Source organism: Wyeomyia smithii, chromosome 2 (assembly GCF_029784165.1).
Source record: "Wyeomyia smithii strain HCP4-BCI-WySm-NY-G18 chromosome 2, ASM2978416v1, whole genome shotgun sequence".
In the NCBI taxonomy this organism is placed as follows: Eukaryota; Metazoa; Arthropoda; class Insecta; order Diptera; family Culicidae; genus Wyeomyia; species Wyeomyia smithii.
Window position 1 is genome coordinate 64568800 of NC_073695.1, and position 26407 is coordinate 64595206.

The window sequence follows — 26407 nt, forward strand, 5'->3', positions numbered from 1 at the left end:
GTAGAACCAAGTACCTTAGAAAATGAATGAAGAAATGCATTCAAAATCGCGAAGAATTCCTTAAAATCAGATACAAATAGGTATTTAAATTTTAAGTAAAACATGGAACAAATACGAAAACATGAAAATAAACAGAAAAACGAAGAAAGTAAACAGGCATAAATGACAAAATGATTTTGAAACTATTTTAGAATTTAGTAAAGCCACAATCAACTGAAATTTATATGGAAAATGAGTAGAAAAGTGACTGAATTGGAAAATCTATATAAATAACAATAATTCGCTCTCCGTGTGTCACGATTTAAATAAAGAACGGACCAGCGGATCGGCGTGAAAATTTGTATGTAGGGGTTCCTGGGACCGAGGAAAGTTTTTATGATGGTTAGAGTCCAACAAGTTAGAGTGAAACACAGATTTAAGCATAACTCAAGAACTATTCATGATTCAGAATTTGCTATGTAAATGTTTCTATAAGCAAAAAATATTTCAATGAAGTTTCGACATACTTCTCTATTCTAGAAGAAGGAGGGGGCAGAGATAAAAGTATAGAAGGATTCCGCACTAACTCGAGCAGATTGCCATATCCTCTCAGAATTCAATGAAACTTTGTAGGTGTGGAGACAAAAGAAACTTCAGGCCTTTTTAAATGTTAGTACAGATAAAAAAATGCAGTTATTCAAGGTAGTAAGGCCTATCCACGAAGTTTCATTGAATTTTGAGAGGTTACTGCCAGCCCTACAGTCGAGTTGGTGCGAAATCGTTCTATACTATCATCATGGTTTGTTGGTTCGGTAGCCTGTTCCTTGCGAAAATAGCTTTAGTTTATAAGCAAACAAGTTGTCAGTTTTTTATGTTAATATTCGGACGTGTTAATCCCTCTACAATCTTAAGTACCTGTTTGAATTTAATACAATATTATCGCCTACGATTTCTGTTTTATGTCCGACACGAGTAGATTCTACCTGTTGAACAAAACATAATCGAATTCCAAAAAATGTCATTAACGTTTCTGACTTTTCACATTGTGTTTTGAGCAACCTTTCAAGTAATATATGAATTTTCTGGACTTTTCTAAACCTTTTTGTTAAATTAGTAAAATTAGTTGTCTATTTCATGGCGAATACTCATTTTCCAGTGCATTGGGACACGCGAATGATCTCATAATTAGTCTCTGTCATTAGACCGACTGTTATACAGCATTAAATAAATCTCCGTTGTTGATGGTATTCAACATAAACAAACCGCGATAGCCCTCCTCCCGACGAGAGGTGCCAAAAGTCTTCCACTGATTGCTTCCAGGCTGCTCCGGCAGTCGCTCTCTTTCAATGCTGTCTTTGGTTTCTACTGAAAGCTCAGACATTCGAACCGAACATTCGCGCGCTCATTTACTCTGCAGTGCATACGCGTGCATGCACGAATTGTTCGAGTTCTTCACAAATAGCAGTTCTCCATCGGATGCACGCCACGCTACGCTCGCTACCAACTCGCAGTCACTCTGTCAGTCGGCTGATTTTGCTCGTCTGGTCGATACACGGTGTCGTCGCGTGCCATCGCAGTATATTCATTAGGTTAATGAAAGTAGAGCCCGCCTGTTCGGATTGTGTGATAACAGCGTAGTTTGTCCCCGCGGGGTGTTTTACGAGCAGAGTAGTTGCTATCCTTGACGAAACCGAAAGTGTCCTTCTGGCGAGGGGTAACTTACGTGAATTGGTTTGCCATTTTTCTTGATGCCAGAAAAATTTTGGACAGCTAAGTTCGGGTTGGAACTAACCGAAGTGAATCAAAGTTTAGTGTCAAGATATAAACTTTTGTGCGGCGGGCAGTGACTGGTCCGATTAGTGTCTGTAATTAGTGTGGAATATATAGGTCAGAACGGTCCCGATTTGTGTTAGAGGATTTGGTCTGGTGAATTGTGATCAGTCGTATGGTTCGGTCGAAGCGTGACCCCATAGTAATCATGCCGTCCCTGACTGCTGCGCGGCTCTTCAAGGGATTCAGACATAAGGAAATAGTGCGTACCTTTTTTTTGTGGTTTGAGGGTTTTGAGTTTATTTTCATACTGTTGATTACGAGCTATTTAATCAAAAGTGTCACTCATCTTGCGCAAATGATGTAGCGTTTATAGAGCTTCGAGCTTGTGGTGTTGTTTAAACTATTTATGTGAACCAAAGAACAATCGCTTACGGAATGCTAAATATGGTTGAATGAATCATACTCAGAATTATATTTAATTATCGTTTTAAATTTGAACTCTTTTTTTGGAGTCTAAAGAGAAGAGTACACAGCTCTTTTCGAGCTATTTCTAAGCTTATAGATTCAATAGTCCTGTAAGGTTATACTGAGTATGTGCTTATTTTCTCCGAACTTCACCAGATTTTGTAATCTTTGTAAGTCTGTAACCCTCTAAACAATTCACTCAGTTGTGCTATACCGTTGAGTTTATATAAAAATTTTGAACTTCCTTTTTAGTTGAAGTTGTGAACACGCAACAAAAGAGAAACTTTTATTGGACTATAAGCGTGTGTGTAACATTTTGAGACCTATTTCAACTTGTTGGTGTTAAATAGTTCAATATCTGCTATTATATTGAAGCGTTCTCTGAAAGACGAGAGAAGATGTATGTGAGGGTGTGAAGTGGAGAATCCTGCAAGGAGCCATTCCAAGGTTTACTTCGAGCTTCCGATAGACTCAATCAGATTAAGTCACCGGAATACACTCGCATTATCTTAATAATTTTTTGTTAACTTGCTTCGAATGTTAATTCAGGAACAGATGCTACTAGATGTCCCAACTTATTCTTTTTCTATATATCCGGAAACTTATCGTTGATTCAGCAATGTTTGATCGTGTCTCGTGTTTCTCTGTGATAACAGGGAACAACGAGGCCATATTTCGATTTATTTCATCTCTTATATTCTACCGTGATCTTTCGTGGTATATTGGTTAACTCCCGCCTTCGACCACGTAGTCTTTAAATTTTTCTAAAAAATGCACAATTTTTCATAACAGACACAAAAAAACTAGTTCGAAAGCTTGAATTTTTATTCTGGGCTTATATATCAAAAATCAATCTATTGTGATTACAGACAGTGTTACGAAGAAACGAGTGCTATCATGAAGATTATTCATGTTGTATTTTCATAATATGAACATTTGAAGTTTTTAAATTCTTCATTGTGTTTTTGTTTTATATTGTAAACTTATGGAAGTTAAATAGAAAATAGTGTATTTTCCCCGTTTTGAACTCAAAATGTTCTCAAGACTTGAAAAGCAGATTTGAGTAGCGATAAAATTCCGGTTGAATGTTGTGAGTAGAGCAATAAGTACGATCAAATTCTCAGGTTTGTAGCACTGTTTAATGTGATTTCAGAATAAGCTTCCTGTTTTTTTTTTTTTTTGGTTTATGCACCCTTTAAAAATCTACCATATCCCAATTATTGTTTCAATATCAAGACGATGATTTTTTATAACCAAATCAAGTTTTAGTATTAAAGCCAGGTTGAATTTCATAAATTTCGATGTACTTCTAACTTTTATCATCCTTTTTTTTACTGTCACTGTTCCCATCATGGTGGTCCCAAATTTTATTATATTTGGAAACCTGGAGGCTCACCCTGTAAGTAAAAGCTTAGGGATGTTGGATGCAATTTTTACTATGACGACAACGTTGGGAAATGTTGTTAAAAGAGCGCACAAGTGCGTTTTCTCTATAAAACGGCAGGTTTTTGAGGCAGATGGACAGTGTGTGCAGCGAAGCGAAAAATAGATTTTCGAAGATTTTTTTTTTTAATTTTTTAGCACTTCAAATTTTGTTAAAATTTTATGTTTTAAAATTACAACAAATTATTTATGGTTTAAACTATCAGCCAAATTCATTTTAGAGCAACCTAAAGTCCCAAGCATGAATTACAATTTTTTTAATTGTGCAAAAAGTTGATTATTGGAAATCTTCGGTATTCAATCGCTTGAAGTGGGTTCCGTACATTGAGGCATATTAAGTTCAATCCGTTAAAAGATGGGGTTCTATGGGAAATGTCTTTGTCAAACACACAAGAAAGCTATCTCCATCCCCAATTATGCGTGATTTACTGCTTTTTTCTATTTTATTATGGTTTATTTTTAATAACTAATAATAATCACAACAACGTTAAACAAAAAATTCGTTAGATAATCAATAAGGGGCTGTCCACATTCCACGTGGACACAAAAATCGTCTTTTTAGACCGTCCCCTCTCGTGGACAAGCGTGGATATTTGCTAACCCCATTTTTCACAACGAAAAGTCGAAAAATGTTTGAAAATAAATAAAAAGAATCCCATCAAAATTCAGCCTGAGAGGACTGAGAAATGCATCAAATAAACAGAAAATGGCAAAGCAAACGCCTTTGTAATTCAGAATCTATTACAGAAGACGAGTGGCGAGCAGCAATGTACTCTTCTGATCAATTTTGGTATTGCAGCTGGCGAGTCGGCTGGATTTTGGACGAGTAGCTCGTCTGTCACTCAGCTGTCGCCAGCCGAGTTCCACTCCCGTTCCCTAATACAATATTTTGCTTGCCTCGGGTTCTGTATATTTGAAATCGTTCTTCATACATAACCGTTAAATCGAACATCAAATCAAGTCTTGCCCTAAGAACTTCTTCAATTACGTAAAAACCAAACTAAAAAGTAACAACTTTCCATCACGAATGCATGTAATGTAGGACAAACTAGTAATGAAATATGTAGTCTTTTTGCCACTTTTTTCAACAAATATACACCACATATGAAGAAACAGATCGCAACCGCGAATACTTCTCGTATTTTCCTGAATTTTCGAATTATTTATCTGTCAATCAAATATCTGAATTCGAAATTCAGAATGCGCTTAAACATTTAGACGCTACGAAAGGTCCTGGACCTGACAGAATAGCTCCATTTTTTCTTAAAAATTTGGCAGAAGAACGCATATATCAAGATGGCTTGACAAAATAATATTTTTGATTCTTTTATCACCAATATTTAGTGGTTAATTTGTGAGTTCGAAATCCAATTTGTGGTAATTTGTGGTTAGGCGGTTTCCGAGAAATTTTCAAAGAACTGAGTCAAGCCATCTTGAAACATGATTTTGCTTCAAATGAATCGGACAACGATGATTTATACACCAAACGAAAGCTCATAATTTGTGGTTCACGAAAATGTAATTTTAGGATCATAATTTCTAGTGTTTGTACATAAATTTGTGTTTTATTGTTCACGTAGTTCTACGTTTTGTTTATTTGTTGTTGACGCTGCTGGCCGCTAGTGGCGTTGGCTGTTTGCGATGTTTGTCACTGCTATACTGAGCGTGCGTGTGGGGAATATGGTAAATATCATTATTGTTAGATTAAAATTTTTACATTGGTATAGATTTATGGTTTACTGACTAGTATATATAACAAAGGTTTCTGCACCATTAGGTGGATTAATTCTGGTTTTAATTTAAATTGAAATTTAGTTTGAATTTTCAATTTCTTCGAGTCATAATTTTTTTTCTTAACGGTGTATATTTTTTACAAGGCATAAGCAATTCTCTAGTACACAAAAGTCGCTTTTTACGCGGGGGATACGTGCCGCGGAAAAAGAAACCGCGTGAATTTCGGAATCCGCGTAAATTCTGGAATCCGCGTAAATTACGGAATCCGCGTAAAAAACCGCGTAAATTCCGGAAGAATAACCGAAATCCGCGTATGAAAAAAATATGATCCTACCAAGCTACGATCTAGGGACGATCCATTAATGATGTCACACAAAATTTGGAAAAAATTAACTCCCCCCCTCCCCCTTGTCACAAGCTGTCACAACTTCCTTGACCCCCCCCCCCCCCTTAATTACGTCACGTTTTTATACCTCCCTTCCCCTTCTTTGGTAATAATTGATTGAAAATCGAGAAATTTGTTAAGAATGCATTTTTTCTTAATAAGAACGATTTTACTGAAAGAAAAACTGATACTAATAGGAAAAGAAGATTATCGAAGATAACTATAAAAGGCGTTTACTTCTGAGTCCAAGAAGGCTGCTGATGGAGTCGCATATCGACGACATAGAAAGCCGAGACAGTAACTGCAGCATCATTGCTGATATTTGAAAGACCATCAATATTCAGTTCCCCTTCTTCAATCAATTCGCAATCCAAATCTTCTCCACATGTCACAATAGCCAAGCATTTTTATTTACGTTTTGTCACAATTTTTGTATTGATTGAGAGACACACAAGATAATGAACTTGCGCTGTCGTTCATAAATGAACATTAGACTGGGACACGGTTATACGCGAATGGTGGAAAAAAGCGATGGTGTTATTTTTTCGCTCCCTTGCACTTTTCGTGTTTCTTATGGGTCCCATAACAACTGTGTAACTTTTCAGATCGATCGGTGAAACGCTCGATTTGCGCCCGATTTTCAAAGCTTCCATACGATTTTATATGGGAAAAACCACTTTTTCAAAACTTTTTCTATAGAGATGTCCAATTGGCTCCTAAAAATATATCAATACATGATATTTATAGGAAATTTACCTGGAAAAAACTCTTCTAAAGACTACAAGGCGCTACCTTGCTTGTGAAAAAAGATATTCACCCCAGACTGATTGAATATCTGACGAACGGCTCACCATTGAATTTTACTAGCAATACTGCTGCAGCATGCTGCTGTTGCAAATTCAACCATGTGACGAGAAATGATATCGCTTAAATTTATCTTGGAGGCTTCCCCGAAGATACTATTAGCAAAAATCACACTTTGAAAATTATTTTCACGCGAAATTATTTCTCATACTTAAGCAAGTTTGCAATAGCAGCATGCTGTATCAGTGTTGCTGGAAAATTTCAATGGTGAGCCGTCCGTCAGACATTCAATCAGTTTGGGGTGAATAGCTGTTTCTACAAGCATCGTAGCGCCTTACGGTCTTCAGAAGAGTTTGTCCCAGGAAAATTTCCTACGAATATCATGTATTGATATATTTTCAACAGCCAACTGGACATCTCTAGAGAATAAGTATTGGAAAAATAGATTTTCCCATATAAAATCGTATGGAAACTTTAAAAATCGGGCGCAAATCAGGCGTTTCACTGATCGATCTGAAAAGTTACACAGTTGTTATGGGACCCATAAGAAACACGAAAAGTGCATGGGAGCTAACATTTATTTTTTGTCCCACCCTAATGAACATGCACGGTAAAACAGAATTAACGAACATTATGGTTTTTTAGTGTGAAAAAAAATTGTCATTCATTTTATCTAACGCAAATCTCAAGCAAAAAAAGCGATCGTAGAACTATAAATGAATGATGCAAATATCGTAATGGTTAATGGTACGACGACTAGTTTGTTAGGCCAGCATCATACCTCGAGACCATCTGGGAGAGCTAAGCTAAGATGCTAAGAATGCTTAAAAATAAAAATATCTCATGGGTCTAAAAACTTTCTCCATCTGTGAAAAATACTAACTTTGCTAAGCCGTATGCAAAGTTTCATTCCAATATGGTCGATAAAATTGTTGCGAATTTCCAGATCATTCGGCACGATTTTGCTCAATTAATCTTACAACCAATTTGATAATTTACTTATTCATTAAAATTTAATAAAATTTATAGTTTTCTAATATCTCCATTTCAATCAATTCGTTTCCATTTTTCTTATCGCCTTATTTAATTTTATGCATTCCTATCTATTAACGCCCAGATGAATTTTAAGAATTTCCTTAGTTGAATGTTTCGCTTCTGATTTGACTTTTTTAATTTCTCTGAATGGACAGTATATTTTAGATTTCTGGCAAACATTAGATAATTTTTAAAATGTGTAATTATTATTTTCAACGCCTAAGATTTATTCTTACTTTCTACACTGTGTCCAAACAGTGCTTTAAATCAATTTGGTTTTTTTTTTCTGAATAATTTCATTTTAAAAATGGGTCAAGTTGATTTTACAAATTGTTCAAAATCATGACAAATCCTTTGTTTGCAAAACAGCACGTTTTTACCGACGGTGCCACTAGTAGCTTAACATACCCGCGGACAGCAGACATCTTCTTTATTACTTTGCTCATAAGTTAGCACACATGCATGGAAAAATAACAGAAGAGCAAAATTAAGTTGAATCCCGGCAGCTTATTTGAATATTTGTTGAAATATTTCCAAAATATTTCCCAGAATCTAGGTGATGAAAAAGTGATAGTTATTGTTTGCAATATCAACTGGTTCTGAAAAATCATCCGTCGAATTTGGATTGCTTTCCTTTGAAAGTACATTTTCGTTACCGGTATCCTATTTACCAAAAAATGTACACACATTTACTTTGCGCCTGGTTGGCTCCCTCAAATAGCCAGTGCGTTGGGTTAGTTCTCCGAATCTCGATATTTACCATATTCCCCACACGCACGCCCAGTATAGCAGTGACAAACACCGCAAACAGCCAACAACGCCACAAGCGGTCAGCAGCGTCAACAACAAATAAACAAAACGTAGAACTACGTGAACAATAAAACACAAATTCATGTACAAACACTAGCGCTTATGACTCTAAAATTACATTTTCGTGAACCACAAAATATGAGCTTCCGATTGGTGTATATATCATGGTTGTCCGATTCATTTGAAGCAAAATCATGTTTCAAGATGGCTTGACTCATATTTTTGAAAATTTCTCGGAAACCACCTAACCACAAATTACCACAAATGGGATTTCGAACTCACAAATTAACCACTAAATATTGGTGATAAAAGAATTGAAAAAAAAATATTTTGTCAAGCCATCTTGATATATGCCAGAAGAACTATCTACACCATTATAACACCTCTTTAATATGTCCCTGAAGAATGGAATTTTTCCAAAACTCTGGAAAACTTCATATTTAGTGCCAATTTTCAAATCTGGCGCTGAATCTGACATTCGTAATTATCGTGGAATTACCATTATTTCATGCATTCCAAAATTATATGAATCAATAATTAATGAAAAAATCTTTCAGCAAGTATAAAACCAAATTACAACTCAACAGCACGGCTTTTACAAAGGCCGATCAACTACCACAAATCTTTTGGAATTCATAACTTCCACTTAGACTGTAATGGACAACGACAACCACGTAGAAGCTCTTTACACGGACTTTAGCAAGGCATTTGACAGAATCGACACACCTTTATTGCTCTTCAAGCTCGAAAAATACGGAATGGAAACAAAATTCTTGGAATGGCTGCAGTCATACTCAACAAAACGAACACAAATAGTCCGCTTTCAAAATTCCTTTTCAAACTCAATAAAAGTAACTTCTGGGGTTCCTCAAGGTTCTCACCTGGGCCCTCATCTTTTTATACTATACGTTAATGACATTTCCTTTCTTCTTAAGTCAATACGTATATGCTGTATATGCTGACGACATGAAGCTCTTTATAGAAATAATCAATGCAGAAGACTTCGGAATATTCCAGAACGAAATTAATGTATTCTACACTTGGTGCAACAAAAGTCTATTACAACTAAACATTAAAAAATTTAATTCAATGGCCTTTAGCAGAAAAACAGTAACACCCCCAACAGACATTTTCCTAGGAAACCAACCAGTAGAAAAATGCAAAATCGTGTGGGACCTAAGCGTAGTCTTAGACTCCAAACTTACATTCATAGAACATTATAACACAATAATCAACAAAGCAAATAGTATGCTGGACTTTATAAAACGCTTCAGTAATTCCGCACACGTTGTGTTATTTTAGCGATGTTTATGCGGTTGAGGATGTACATGCTTGTCTACTACATCAACTTCATTCAATAATTTCCATAATCATCAAGAAATATCAATTAGTTCACTGATATGATTTTCACTGAGAATTGACACGGTTGACATTCAATATTAGTTTGGAGAGAATGATTATGAAATTTCTGTTGTATTATTTTCGTTTTGCGGTTTAGAACGAGTGCAACACTGAACGAGTTTTCATTTTTCAAGTTTAACCCTTACATGCGCACGATGTTAAAAAATCATCTAAAAACATAAAATCTTTGTTCCACAGGTTAACTGCACTAAAACTAACCAATATGCATAAGAAAATTGAAAGATTTACTTTTTAATGTGCAAATATTACCATGTTGTTTTTAAACAACACTGTGACTTTATCGCAGAATAAGGTCGAAACAATTACTTTTGTTAATAGTAACTTTAAAATTGACATTTTGTTAGTATAATTACTGATAATTCAAACATTTTCACTAACCACTAACCTCATTATGAAATTTGTTTTCAAAGACAGTCAGCACCAGTCGGGAATCTCGCCATGTTTTTTTTCGTTTCCGAGATTTTGACACCAAAAATAAAAACAAAACATTCACATACAGTACTTACAGCTGTTAAGTTTTCTTCGTTAGAGTCTAGAGAGTTGTTCTAATGAATTTTATTTCTAAAAGATACTAAAATACGTATATTCTAAAACGATTTTAGTAGTGTTGTTTTAAAACAACATTGCTCATTTAAGGGTTAATCTCATGTTGTTTGCATTGAAACTTTCGAAAATTCTTCATTATCTTACTCCGTTATGAAAAGTCATTTAGATATTAAGAGCGAAAGCACATTTTTGAGTAGAACACTTGTCAGATAGGACACTGTTCTAGTTATGATATGGGACATGGTCAATTTTATTGATAACGCGAAACATTCCAAAGGTGCGCAGGACACTTTAGATGAACGCGGGATGTTTTTCTACTCGGGTCATTTTGTTGAAACGCGGGACTGTCCCACGATATGCGAGACATTTGGTCACTTTTATAATAGGGCATTATATTCAGCTTGAACAAGTCAAAATTCAAAATTTATTAATGAGCAAGATCGCGCCAAATGACCGATGGTCGAATATCGACCATTTTTGATTTGAATGAAACTTTGCACACGTATTTGGCTTAGCAAACTGAGCATTTTTTACACCCATGAGTTACATTCTAAAAGGGCGTATGCCTTTTGGCATAGGTTTTATTCGAAGCATTGTAGCCCAGAAACCGTTGGTTGTATAGAAAAACTGTCTGAGAATGAATTGTAGGGAATTAAAAATGCACCATAAAAAAATATACACTGTACAAAAAAAATTTTTTTTGACAAAAAAAAAATTAAAAATAAACATTAAATTTCAATTAAAAAAAAAAAGAGTTTAATTTTTTTTTCTTTTTTTTTAAAGAAGCTTGACGTTAATGCGCAACTTTCCAAAAAAAGTGCAGGATGGAGAAAAGAAAAGGAATTTTTTCATGGTAGATTAATTTTTTTATAAAAATTCTAATTCAAACATTTTCCAAAATATTTGTATTCTGATGATTTTAAAAGACGCAGAGAGTCATTTTGAATCAAAAAGCGCTTGGTAGCAAATATTCTAAAGGCATCGGTTTTCGAGTTATTTTAAATTTAAGCTCGAAAAATTATTAATATTTCGGAAAATACACGTTTTTCTTAATTTGTCCATGGTTCTCCAGCAAACGAACCATACGTTCGTTGGAATGCTTGAAGAACAGTTGCGCAGCTTTAAAAAAAAAATAAAAAAAAATTCAACTCTTTTTTTTTAAATTGAAATTTAATGTTTATTTTTAATTTCTTTTGGTCAAAAAAAATTTTTTTGTACAGTGTATATTTTTTTTATGATGCATTTTTAATTCCCTACAACTCATTCTCAGACAGTTTTTCTATACAACCAACGGTTTCTGGGCTACAATGCTTCGAATAAAACCTATGCCAAAAGGCATACGCCCTTTTAGAATGTAACTCATGGGTGTAAAAAATCTCTCCACCTGTGAAAAATGCTCAGTTTGCTAAGCCAAATACGTGTGCAAAGTTTCATTCAAATCAAAAATGGTCGATTAAATTTTCGCGTATTTCCAGGCGATTTGAAATGATTGTGCTCTAATGTATTATTTCTATGCATTTCATAATTCGTAAATAATTACATTAATTTCCATGTGAAAGAACGGTAGAGATTTTGCTTCGATTTATTTCTACGGGAACCAGTCATTCCGCATCTTTGGTTCTGAACATACATTTCAGATGAAATATGGTCCGTTTTAGGGTAAGCAATGAATTTTAACCCGAATAAGCTGAGAGTTCTCCGTGAATACTTTGGATAACTACTGCGCCCACGTACAAAGTCAAGTGGTATTTATTGGGGTTCATAAAAGTACTGCCAAATGATGTGAATGTCATTGAATTTCATTTGAGGTCGAGAGATGGTCAAATTGTCAAATAATGCCATATGGCAGCATTCAGTTGATTCAGATAAAAGCTCTAAATTATTCACGTTTTGGTCACTATTCAAATGAAAAAAGTCACTGAAGTCGCTATTATTTTACTCCAAGTTCGCTACTAACACTGTTCATAGGACACTATAATTAAAATAAATAGAAGGCTTACAGAGAATATCTCATAACTTTTATTGCTTATTGTCACTAGCTAATAAGTGTGGTTGAAATCGTTAGATTTTGATACATACAAGTTAAAACGTTTTATTTTAAATAGAACAATATTTGCTCACCCTCAAGGTTTCATGTTTTTAGACTAACGTGTCACCTTAGACCTTACCGGAAGTACCTTTCAACTTCCGGAATTAGCACTAAACGTGCTAATCCATTTTACAGATGTTTGCCGAAACATTATTTACGAGAAAGGTCATTCATTTTTCACAGTGACAACGGTAAAGACAAACAGTTTCTTCCGGCAGGTTCGAAACTACCGAAACATGCGTCAAATCAACACGTCCTCCAAAGCCGGCTTCACGGGCTCGTGCCTAATATCATTACTACCATAAGCCACCATGACCCACGAGATGGTCAACAGATAACAAACTGCCACCCCGCCCTGCTATTGCTAGCTGCAATGAACGTTACGCTGACCTTCTTAATAACGGTGAGACACAACGCATCCAAAACATTTCAACTACACAAACGTTGATAGGTTGTACATACATATTAGGAAGGCGAGCCAACCCGTCAAGCGGGCGCGATTTATGCCGCCGGTGTCGCCAAGCTGCAACAGTTCGTGATCAACGGCATGTGACCTTATTCTGGGGGCAGCAAACAACTCACTGCTAAACAGTCACTGTCAAGTTCGGAAGCGGTTTCGCTTTCATTCGCTTTGGACCAGATGACCCATAACGTTTGTTGTTTTGTTGCGAAACTGTTGTTCTGCACCTGAGGTTCCGTTTGTTCTGCAGTTAGAAATATTCGTAATGTATTAATATTGTTTTAGTATTAAAACTCTCGTTATTTGACGATTAAAATTGATCTTTGCGTGAAACAATTTAATTTAAAAATTCTTTCTTAAGGAAAATTTCAAATATTTTTTTTTAAAGAACATGTTTTTCAATTTGATTTGAATTTCAATTTGCACGGGAATAGGAATCGAACTGAATTTGAGCGTGACATTCACAAGGGAACGGAGCTAATTTTGTTGAATTTCGTTATTTCCTAAAAAAATAAAAAAAGCGACACATCACATGGCAGATTTATTTATTATTCCTCTGGTTTACTATTAGAAAGACTTATTTTGTCAAAAGTAACGAGTCTTTCCGAAACCTTGTTCCTTCAGCCAGTATCGCGTCATGATTACAACTCTTTGAAGAGAACCTATTAGCCCAATCCCAGTTTCTATCTCAAAAAATGAACTACAAACTCTTATTTCTCGAAGACTATGCACAATTGACAAAAACTGTATTGCATATAAAAGGTCGATCTGTTCTCCAACCTTACTGAATAGTTTCATCGTGTAAATTTTCAAGTATTGTTAAATTACTTCAATAACTCTTGTTGAGTTTTTGCAATTAAAAAAATCAGTGACAAGTTCTCTGCTACGTGGAAGCTGTCCGCCTTCACGAACGTGTGACCGCTCTCAGGAAAATTTAAAACAAATTCCTACACCCAAACTGATTTTTATCGAATTTATGTAGTAGTATGTATGTAGTATTTATGTAGTATGTAGTATCAAATGTAAAAACATCTAATTTTATTTTGAGCGGCGCAGTTGGTACATTGTGTTATGCTTTTCACAAAAAAAAACTTGTTTAATGAAGCACGAGAGAAGGTCATTTATGAATTGACATGCGATGGATTCATTCCAAACGCAAGCTATAGCACCGCCATCGATTTGCAGTAGTTTGTTTTTCATCACCGGTCGTAGCTGGCTATGGGACTGACTTGCTATCATTCTGGCTACGCACCCTAAATGTAATCGCATGTGAGTCCCAGCTTATGATTTTCAACAAATTTTAATCAAATTTCGGTGTGTATGCAAGTTTTATGATGCAAAAGTGTTAGATTGTCATTGCAGTACTAAATTCTGTTGATGGTCTTGATTGAAAAAGCATTTGAGTGCAAAATTTCACCTAAAGTGTTGCGATTTTTAATTGCTGTTTTCTCATCAGCATCAAAACGCAAATAGGAAGGACTTGCTATGAGCGGCAGCGCACTTTGGTAGTACGGTACATTTTCTAAGGTTGAGTATGACCATTGTTTCGGATAAATTCACGTACTCTTTGCGACATGGACTCCACAAGGCTTCGACATTTGATGGCTGGAATAGCATAGCATGCTTCCTAGATTGAGGCTCACAGTTTCTCCTTCTAGAATCATCATCTTGCATAAACTGATGATTTTAGGACAAATCCCTAGTTCCGGTTTTTCGGGAACGTCCAGCTGTCGGACAAACAGGTCTCACAAGAAAGACTCCGACTCCTCGATAAGTTTTACATTGCTTGGTCATTTGTCGAATAACTTTTCTGTAGATTTCCAGGCAATGATAAGTCCGGCCCATTTTGTTAAAAATTATATTTAAAATTCACTATGAGGTTTGGCTGTCAACTTCAAAATGAGACCTACCTTAGGAATAACGTGATTGAATTGAAAAAAAACAGATCGAATTCGCAGTACGACTGAGATTGTCTTGCAGTACGGTCGCATTTTACTAACAGCTTGAGGCTTAGTCTAATATTGGAAATTTTCCGCATCTAACAGATAATCTTTTTTCAAGAGTATTCAATTCAATTCGAGCGTAGTGAGTCCTGTTGAGCATGAAGTATCCCAAAATTCAATTCAATTCAATTCGAGCGTAGTGAGTCCTGTTGAGCATGAAGTATCCCAAAATTATGATCAGATTACCACTCTGGTTTACTCACTTCTTTACTGGAAACAAACTTGAATGAAGTACGACACCCGGAGATGATGGGATTTTCTATACCCTCATCAGAAGGCTTCTCGAAAGTTCACTAAATTTCTTAGTGAGAAATTTTAATAGATGCTTTGAGCTAGCATATTTTTCTTCAAAATGAAAAAATGCCAATGTCACTCTAAATTTAAAACATAAAAAAATCTAGCTGAAGCTCAGGTAATCGGTCAATAAGTTTGCTCTCTTCTATGAGCAAACTTCTTAAAAAATTAATTCTAAATAGAATGCTAACACATTTAATGAGAATACAATGTTTGCAAATGAGCAAATAATAAATCAGTTAGAAATAAGAATGGTTTACAGAAAACTATATTGGAGCAACGGTTTTGTATGACTTGGAGCTCTTTCAGTTGGGTTTTGTTAGCTTGGCCCCAAATTACTGTCAGATACTGCAGTCTTGAGTGGATCAGTGCGATGTACAACTTCGTCAACCATTTACTTCGTATGAACACTGAAAATTTTCGCTGCAACCCACAGAATGAACACAGTTTGCTTTGAGGTTGGTTGATGTGTACTGACCAGTTTAACATTGAATCCAGTGTCAGTCCCAAGAAGGTGAACTTCAATCGGCACGGTGAGTGGAATATCATGTATTTCATTTTGCTTAAATTCAACGAAAGCAAGTTGGGTTTGAAGTAGGCTTGCAGCGAGAAAAGATCGTGTTTGATTTGTTCCTGTACTGCGTCGACGAAGGATTTTTAATAAGACACAGACGTGTCATCAGCAAAGAGACGGAGCTTTCCTGCTAACGACAGAGTAGATAGATCATATATCAGGGTGGCCAGCGAACCGGGAAAACCTGGAAAACCGGGAAAAAGCCAGGAATTCGAAAATGAACCGGGAAAACCGGGAAAAAGCCGGGAATTTCAATACTAAACCGGGAAATTTGTCATGTTTTTTTTTAAAGATTATTTTTTATTTACTACATGCTTGGGATCTGTTGTATAAGTTCAACACGCTATACATTTTCTGCCATCTCACAAACACTGGAAGATTCAAAAAACCATTTAGTTAGTCTCGGGGTAAGATGCTAGAGTAACAAGCCTGTCGTTATATGTTAGAATCTTGGCTAAGAGAGACGACCGTTAGAGTCAATAGGATCCTAGCGCTAGCCCCGCAATTGTTCTGTACACTAACAGTTCGCTGCGATTTTTTTTCTCTAATTTGTCTACCTTCTCATTCGCACTGATTAGGGCTTCAACAGTAAGTGGCGATCAAACATCAAAACAATCATCACTTTACAGGATCAACGTCTAATGTTATTTATGTCTGAATATGTTTCAAAGTTGTGTATCGAATTATTCATAATTGACGTAAAAATATTCTTTAAAAAGAAACAAGATTTGAATCTTAGGTTACAAATCGCCAACAAATACTTACAAAACCCAGGGAAGGTTAAAACTTTAAATTATTAAAAAATTTATTTTGAAGGCCAGAGAAGTCAAGAATGATTCCAATTAGGCTTTATATTTTAACTTGAAATAGGCAAAAACTAAACTAAAATATCTAAAACCCAAAACAAGTAACGCCTCCACCAACCACCAACGCCATAGGTGTCGATGGTTGTGTGGTGGCGTTTTCCACTCACACTCTACCAAAACTGATCTAGATTCAATCCTCCAGAGATTTTCTGAGGCGAAAAATCTCTGGATTCTTCTATCGCATGTGAAATTGAAGCCATTGGTGCCGGTCCGTTAATCAACTGGCCGCTAGTTAAGATTCTAGTTGGAGTCGCCTCGCCAGGTGTCTGGGATTGACACAATAGTGGCGGAAATAGACCGACAGAAAATAAACAAAAATAAGAAAAATCGTGACCTAACCCATTCCCGGCGGGTTATGCCATATGGCATCACCTGACATTCGAACTTTGATTTGAGTTCAACAATTATACTTGAAAATTTGCACGACGATACTATTCAGCATTGTTAGAGAATAGATTGATGTTTAATATGCAATACAGTTTGTGTTAATTATGCATATAGTTGATTAGTAATAAGAGTTTAAAGTTCAATGCTTGAGGTAAAAACTGATTTTTCTCCACCGGGAATGGGTTAAGCTTAAATCCGCTTGAGAAAATGTCTTGAGGCCAGAAATTTCAAAAATCGATTTTAAAGAATTTACGTTTTCAAAGACCAAATAATTCAAATAATTTAAAATTAAATTTAAAATTTATGAAATAGTATTGTAGAGGCTTAAAAATGCAGAGCCTGCCTGTTTTTTTTTCTTAAATTGCTTGCATACTCCTCCAAAATCAGAAAAACTTATTCTTCAAATAAAAAAGTCAAAACTATAGGGGCCATAGCGAAAATTATTCGCCTAAAATAAACCTGGAAAAATACCACGCAAGGATAACAATGGTATCAAATTAGTCCTTTCTCTTTTGTTGAGGCAATGACTGAGCCTCAAGAGATCCTTAAGAAAACGGAAAAAAATATTGTGAACGACAGAAATACACACAATTGTTCATAATTCAGCTCACAATTGCCATGAAACGTTTACAGAGACTAGAAAAAGGTAATAAATATGTTCAAATATTTCTGAAGCTCTTCGATAAAAGTCAGCAATCAGATTTTAATTTAAAGTCATTAATGCACCAAAAACATAAAAAAATCAGTTATAATATAAAAGTAATAAATTCAATTCTTGAAATAGATTTTTGTTGAAAATTAGGAAATTTAGAACGCGGTTTCAGAAAACACAAAACAAGCTTCTTATTTAGCTCAAAAAGGCAAAAATTGTTTCTAAGTAGCAGTAAAATTGTATTGAAGCCGGGAAGAAACCAACAATATCAATGTAAAATCAATTTCACAACTGAATCTAGAAAAGTGTGTGTAAAAATGTATTCTCAAACAAATTTAAAATTGCCAAAAACGGCTATCATTGCAGTTTCAGGCAAGTCGAAAAAATATCTCGATTCGGGGTCAAAAAAATGTGCTCTACATAGAAAAAAAAATATTAAAAAATTTTAAAGTCAATTCAATTTAAAATTAAGTTTTAAAATAGAAAATGCTGTCAGAAATGGGGAATTTAGTTAAAAAAAATTATATTTTATTTTTGAATAAGTACTTTGAATAAGGCCAAAATCCGTAATAAAGCTTAAAAACAATTAATGAAATTTCTCAAGGCTTGAAATGATAGGAAATGATTTGCAGTTGCATTCCTCAGCCATTAAAATCGCAAAATCAACAGCAAATAGATGTTGGCCGAAGTATTTAGCCCTTTTGAGAGTTTTAAATGAAATAATAATACATTTTAAAATCCAAATTTTCTCACAAATTTATTTTGTCAATGAATGAACGTGATTGAACTTTTATATTTATGCGTTTTGAAACCGGGAAAAATACCAATTTCTAGCCGGGAAAACCGGGAAAAAACCGGGAATTTGAAATTGGAAATCTGCTGGCCACCCTGATACATGAACTACAGGAATAGCACTGGTCCTAAATTACTACCTTGTGGTACTCTAGTAGAAATTGAGCACTTCGGTGTTCACCTATTGTAACTAAGGTAACTGCTCAACAAAGCATTTCCTAGCTCTCGTATTCAAAGGAGTTCTTATGTTGGAACCAATAGCCTATGATCAATCGTATCAAAGCCTTTTTAAGGACCAATAATTTTACTTTCGAAAACCGACCATATACATTTTTTTATTGGCCCGAAAAAGTCTGCAAAATTTCAGCTCAGTCGGACATGATTTAGGGGTGCTTCAAAGCGCTCTAAGTTGTGATTTTTCGACTTTCGAAAATCTACCAAGGGAGAGTACATGCAATTAAATAAAGTTTCAATTTAAAGAGTATCTCTGTTGCTTTGATAATAGAAGATTGAACATGTGAATCAGAAGTTTTGAGAAGAAACGTGTTCTGGAGACTATTTAATCTCACTCATATTTCTCAGAGATGGCTGGACCGATTTTCATAAAAGCAGTGTCATATGGAAGGTCTTGTTGCCCCATAAGACCCTATTGATTTTTTTTGCAAACGGATTATTACTTTGCCTGTTATGTTTAATAATGTGAAATCCAGCAATGAAAAGAAACATATCCCGAAGACTACTTGGACTCACTTTTCTCAGAGATGGTTGAACCGATTTCCACAAAATTAGTGTCAAATGAAAGGTCTAGCTGCCTCATAACACCCTATTGAATTTTGCTGTAATCGAACTGTTACTTCGTCTGTAATGTATCGAAATGTGAAAATCACGAAACTTCATTATCTTAGAAACTACACAACCGATTTGAACAATATTGATATTAGAAGAACGGACTGGTTAAGGGTTAACTGATGAATTATGATTGAACACGTGGTTTCAAAATTTGGCTGCTCTATACGTTCCCTTTTCATTTGGTTGTAATCAAACTTAAGCAACCGTTATGTATTAAATTGTAGCTGGATCTATATACATAGTTGTTAGTTGTGGGTTTGCAGTTTCTATTTAAAGAGTATCTCTGTTGCTTTGATACTACAGAAGTAGCTGTTATAGAATGAACAAATTTGCTCCATATCGATAATCTTTGTCTCACCGTTATGAACTATTATCTGTTTGCGATCCTGTCCTTTTTCTTCACAATTCTCCATGCATGTTTCTGATTACTCTTTGCTTAAAGATTTTCAAAATAGATCAAGCTGCAACATAATTCACACATTCATCAATCGTTGACTTAGATGATCATCCACGAGATTTCCTCTACTTCGCTTCAAAAGTTTATCTTTTATCCGAATAAGCTCCCACAAGTCAGCTGTCATCCAAAATTTGACTGGTGAATCTGATAGATTGCCTATTAGAACTAATGTACCTAAAGGGAGTTTATTGGGCTCAATCTTATATAATATTATTATTTTATATCTTCCTGATTACCCACAAAGATGAGAGAAACTTTGAGTTGTTCCAAAAACAGTTAAGTTTCATAAATTAAGTTACGTTTTCTAGAAGTGGATTTTTACAACAAAAATCACAGGAGGGTTGTGCGCAAAGCCACGACCGCAAGGTTGAAGTAGAATACTTTAACAAGAGAGATAACCCGGCTGCTTGCGTGTCAGTCATTCTTCCTAGCAAATAAATGTTGACCGCTCATTGGCAGTATTGAAAATTCTGTGCAAATGAAGTTGAAGTACTACTCAATTTCAGTTTGCACATATTAATACGACCTCACTGAACAGACAAAGTACAATCTCTTTGCGGCGCAAACAAGTTTCAACAGTCAGAGTATATTTACATGTGAATTCAAATTAAGATAATTAACTTTAACCAAACTTTAACTCAGAACAAGAAAATATTAAATCTTCATTTCATTTGTTTGGTTGTTCTGAAAAGGACAGTTTGTTGTTGAATTTAAAATCAGATATGACGCTGATTGCATTCCTGTGTTACGCCGATAGCCGATTAACCTACGGCCGGGCGAAACTGTTCGTGCCGCTTTTCGCGTTTAGCCTGGCAGAGGCTCAATGCGCACGGCCAACACAATAGAAAGGTGTTTTCACATTGTCTACGCTGCTATTGTCTGTTACTGCTGAGTGCTGATATCTGCTGCTACTGCTGTCAACGTTGTGGACGGTCCATCCAGCTCACCTTCCGACTAATGAATGTAGCTAGTTTTCTCAGAAACACTCTTTTATAGCCGAAGAACGCTACGAAATAGGCCACGCCTTTCTGTTCAGTTTTACCATTTCCTAATGTTCTTTAGAGGAATTATTCCACAATTCGCATTTGATTTTTGTATCCAGCGAATAAACACCGATGGTGCTCTCACACACGCAACGGTTTTAACCCGTATGTTATTGCGGTTTGTAACATCAAGCGTTTGCTCGCTGTTGCGTGTTGCATCATGTTGCAACTTGGCAGCTGGGAGACGACGAAACTCTGTTAATGCTGATTGATTGAATCGACTTCATATTAGCTTTGCATAGTCGAACTAACTGTCTTTGTGAATGCGTTCTAACAGGGCAGTTTGTTATTCAAAGTCGGTTATGCTGATCACAGCTTTTGCGCTGCCCCTACAGTGGGGGCTTTACTAAATAAAGTAAAAATTAGACAACTACAACAGAATTTGATTGCACCCCGCACAGAATGTCTGCTTGTGTTGATTCCAGAAAATTATTAACCTTTAATTATTTGTTTATTTGCCTTGAAAAAGGCATTTTGCGGTTCAAAATCGGTTGCTGATCACAAACTTTGAGCTGCCCTAACAGTGGAGGAATTAAGATACACGGACAACATGCACTGTGGAAGCTATTTCACTTTCAGTAAATTAGACGGGTGCGACAAATTTGAATTGCTAGGATCCAACACAGAATCTTGCTTGCGTTGTCAAAAACTATTAACTTTCAATGACTTGTTTATTTGCCTTGAAAAAGGCATTTTGATTTCCAAAATTGGATTTCCTGATGGCAATCTTCATGCTGCCCCAACACGGGGGGAATAATGGCAGTCTGGCGACACACGCTGAGAAAAACCGCGCTGCTCCTGAGACGTGGTGACCAACCACAGGGCTAGTGCTGCTGCTAAGGAAGGACGACTGCGGTTGTCGCTGTCTAGAACTATTATGAGCGGCTCTTATATAGGCTAATTTCATGTTTTCAATTGCAAGGTATATGATTCTGTCGACCGTGCTTAGGAAGCAATCATATAATGACCAATCATAGGTCGAATTTTTCGTTTTGACAAGGCTTGACTATTTTCAATAGTATAATAGTGTGAATAATAAAATTACAATTATCTTATTTTGGAAAGAATCTTAGAAGATTTTCCAATCTATTGCTGCAAGAACGAAGGAAATCCATCGGATACTAACCGATTTATTAGCATTTGAAATTGGACATATTTTTCACTTTTTTCGGATTTAGATTTTCATTTCACATCCCTATGTAGCCGAACTTCCTGAGAGAAGTATTCTACTTCAAAAAAATCTGCAATATGCACATTGAAAAATTATGAAAGATTTTCACAAAAAGATCATGGTAAACAAAAAATTCAAAACAGATTATAGACCCGATTGTGTTTTTGCACAGGAGATGCGTCCCGGGTAACAAAAACGTGTTATTTTGAGAATCTGTGCAAAAAAAACGTGTTATTTCGAGAAACCGTGTAAAAAAATTTCGTTACCGCGCAAAAAAAGAATCGGGTGCACAATTTTTTTTTTGCACGGGAAGTTTAGGAAAACCGTGTTCGCTTCCGTTTTAGCACAAACTTTATATTCATAGGGTAACCGTTCCTATATTCATCTCAGTACCCATATTCATCTCATCACGCCGTTTTGATCAATTTATTGTCAAATTTTACCATATTTTCAACGTAAAACTTCCAGCCACTTGAGAAAATCGAGAAGCAAACAGATTTACTTTCAAAAATTTGTAGAAATTTGACGGTAAATTGGACAAATGAGAGAAATAAGATGAATATAGGTGCACCAAGCTGTTGAGATGAATAATGGAGCGATTACCCTATATTTGTTTGTCGGCTCTTGGGAAGCCAACATTCTCAGTTCTCTATCACTTTAGCAATATAATAATTTCCGTTAAGCATTTTTCTCTATTTCCTACCTATTTCGTTGATGTCGGCCATGGTCGTGGCGATGATACAAAATTCATCTTTAGAACCATTTGTCTCTCTAGTCGAGACCTCCTCTAGCATATTGATTGAATTTCGCAATCACTCTCAGTGCGGTTACATTTATTCATTCGAAGAATGTCAAATTATCGAATGTACTATCGATTAATGTTAACTGTGCGAACGATGATGCTAATTTATAATTCTACTCACACTGTCAATAAGACGATTAAATTACTCCGTTGATGGTCGTATGGCGCATTTTTGTTGTTACCGCTGCTACTGCTGTTCACGTGTCCGCTTTGACAGCCCTCTTTCCCCGGGCAACGTAGATAATCTTTATTTGCGTGTTCATTTCTGCATTGGGTTTTCCAGGGCTAAGCGCGACAATGAGCGCGATTTTGTCTTGGATTCGATGCGCGCAAAAACCGTTGCATAACGCGTGCCTGCTAGCGATATAGGAATGATGACAATTATGTATCTAATAATTGTTATGGATTTTCTTGGATTTTTGCATTGCGCGTGCAGGTGTCATTACATTGAGTTATCTAACAATGTTTTGTTCAAGTTTAAAGACACTAATCTTACTATTTTCTCCTATGCTTAGGAAGGGCCTCACTCCACTATACCGGAGGATGAATTCTTCGATGCGGTCGAGACCGGCCTGGATAAAATAGAGGAAGACCGACAGCTACGCGTACGGCTCAAATTTCAATCCCAGCAGGTATGGTCAATATTCAATCGTAACGATCAATCGCTCCAGCAGCTGTTATTTACTTTCCAGTCGCAAATTAGTACGGTCAGCTCCGTTTACAGCACCAATCTAGAAACTGACGATGATAAGCAACAATCAGAGGACTTTGGAACCGGTGCACAAGCTCGCAGTCACAAACTGTGGCCGGAAATTGACAAAATCTGCACTGAGCAGTTGCACCAGGCACGGCAGGGTGTCGGGGACGGTGGCAACGGATGGCAGTTATTTGCCGACGAGGGTGAAATGAAAATGTACCGGCGAGAAGAGGAAGTCGACGGAATGGTTATCGATCCGCTGAAATCCTGTCACGTGGTGCAAGGAGTAACGGCACGGGAAATGTGTCATTACTTTTTCGAGCCAGCGTATCGAAACGATTGGGAAACTACTCTCGAAGATGTACAGATAGTGGACAATGTAGCCCCGGACACGATGGTCTTCCTACAAACATACAAGCGTATTTGGCCCGCCAGTCAACGTGATGCGCTGTTTTGGTCTCACATGCGGAAAATCACTGACAACGTGGACCAGGGAGCGCACGACACCTGGGTTGTGTGTAATCACTCCAATCAGAATGAAGAATATCCGGTGAGTGATTAATCGCGTTTGCGTGCTCGACATTTTCTACCTTCCGCGTTCTGGTAATGTACGTTCAGATAGTGTTAAATAACTTCCGTATTAAAACCTCCACACAAAAAAAAACTTTATGACATATGAATTACTTCGTTATCAGACGAGCATAACATTTCCTCTACTTTTAGCCCGCCAACCAAGGTAAATGTGTCCGCATCTATCTGACGGTGATAATGGTATGTCAAACCTATCTGACTCCTGGGAAAGACAGCAAAACTGCTACCAGAGATGATCTAACCTGTAGGATCACGTACTGTTCCACTGGTGAGTTTGAGTGTTTTGTCCTAGAACTATCGAACTTACGAATATTTTCCCTCTGCTCTTCATTCAAGTCAACCCCGGTGGTTGGGCTCCGGCGACCGTCCTCCGTGCTATCTACAAGAAAGAGTATCCAAAGTTCCTTAAACGCTTCACAGGATATGTCGTTGATCAGCGTAAAAATAAGCCAATTATGTACTAGCGGGTGTGGTTAGGCGGTTTATGATAAGGTAGAGTCGTGCGTGTATGTGAGAGGAAAGCTACAGAGAAATGTTGCGTAACTTTTTTTTAGTTAAAGAATTGTTAGGTTTGGTGGAAACAGAGTGTGAAAAATCGTATCGAATGGAGAGTTGGTAGGATCTTACTGATAGGCTGTTATATCAAGAGTAAAAAAAGTACTAAGCCGCGATCCACTATGTTCGCATGTTTCACGCACACAGGTTGAACGTGTGAAAGCTGAGTGGCTTGTTCAAATCTATCATTGCTTCTTAAACAGACAAATAAAATAACTGTTTTTGCTATTTTGAACGTTTATTTGTTTGATCGTTGTTCGGGGTGAGGGTAATTATCCAGGGTTGAGAATCTCCTAAATGTTGGCCGGTTTTTGTTACAGCTCTAGGACGACAAATATGATTTGAACTACAGGGTGGGTTTGACTTTCTTCAAAGGGACATCTAATAAATTGTGTTGTACTGCTTGGGTATAACCGAGAAACATTGCATGTAATAACCACAGACAAACAGACGTGCCATTCGATGACGATTTCATCGACCAGAAAAATAACGATAATTTTGCTTAGTGGGCAATAATGCCGCTAGTGTCGCTATAAGCAAGCGGGCACATTCATTATCAAAGACAAAAACCATCAGTAATGCCGCTTGTGTTGATTTAAGCAAGCGTGCACACCCATTAGCAAAGACAAAACCGTTTTACGAAAATAAGTTAGTAGGCAATAAGCTCACATGGTGGCGCATGAGTGTAACGTTTCGAATAAGGACGAAGCTTTTTTTTGTTCGAAGAGGCACGTCTGTTTGTCTGTGTAATAACCATGGACGAAAACCAGAACCATTGTTATTGGTATAAAATGTATTTCTGTGTGAAAGCAAGGCTTCATGATCCGAAATAAGCTCCCTGTTATCATCCGGAACATAAAATTATATCGTTCTCTTTCAAACTCTAACGGTTAGACGTTAACCTACGTCTATACAGATTCAGGGTGCGTACGTTGGTCGGAAGGAGTGCTTCCACATTCTTTTTTTGGAGACAGCTTTTATGCTATCAGTAATGAGAAAAAATGAGGTTCGAATCTAAAAGGAATCAAGTTAAATGAATTGCAGATAATATTATTTTAAGACCTGTTACAACTGTTACAACAAATTACACTGGTCGACAAAATGAAAAAAAAGTTCATTTCAAAAGTTCAAACCGGGAAAAAAATAAGATTATAGCTATTCAACCATTACTATGAATTTTGGTGTCTCTAGCCATTGGCAAAACGCGTCAACTTACGTGAGAGTGTCGTATAGAAATTGCTCGTCGGGTTCGCCGTTTTAACGTTATGTTTACGAGGAAACTCATTCAAGTCTCTGAAAAAAACGTTAATGGCTAGGAACACCAACATTCACAAGAATGGTTGAATAGCCATAATTTTTAATTTTTCCCGGTTTGAGCTTTTAACGGGTGACAACCGAAAATTTGGAATTTTTTCCTACTGCTGTAGGTGGACGAACTTAAAGAAAAACTGGTTTATCTCTCATGAAAATACATCAAATCTTCACTCTCTAGCAGGTTCTTTATAAATGTCAGAGATACAACATGTCTACACCTCACGGCTTCGTGGACTTCAAGGCATCTTATCAACAAGTCGATCGTCCCACAGCACAGTGCTCCAAAAAGGCAAAAAGCGGAACTTAATTTCGTAGCGCCTTTCACCGTCGTCCTAACTTAATGGTGTCTTCGATAATAATTTGTGTTTGTATGAGTGACCCGCATAATCTCAAATCATCAAAAGTTATAAAAAGT

General features: G+C 36.4%; 1 protein-coding gene across 2 annotated transcripts in view; it reads left to right on the top strand.

Moving 5' to 3' along the window:
• The window catches only part of LOC129724585 (ceramide transfer protein), a 49762-nt gene extending 24849 nt beyond the window's left edge, over window positions 1-24913 (top strand). Inside the window, exons 1-5 of one of the 2 annotated variants that reach the window (XM_055679582.1) lie at window positions 1502-2011; window positions 23351-23467; window positions 23528-24082; window positions 24256-24391; window positions 24460-24913. In XM_055679582.1, the coding sequence (XP_055535557.1) occupies window positions 1925-2011; window positions 23351-23467; window positions 23528-24082; window positions 24256-24391; window positions 24460-24587 (1023 nt within the window). In that variant the 5' untranslated portion in view covers window positions 1502-1924 and the 3' untranslated portion in view covers window positions 24588-24913. Of the gene's footprint in view, window positions 1-1501; window positions 2012-23350; window positions 23468-23527; window positions 24083-24255; window positions 24392-24459 lie in introns of those variants that run through there. The other variant, XM_055679581.1, reaches the window with a different exon arrangement.
• Window positions 24914-26407: the final 1494 nt, after the last annotated feature.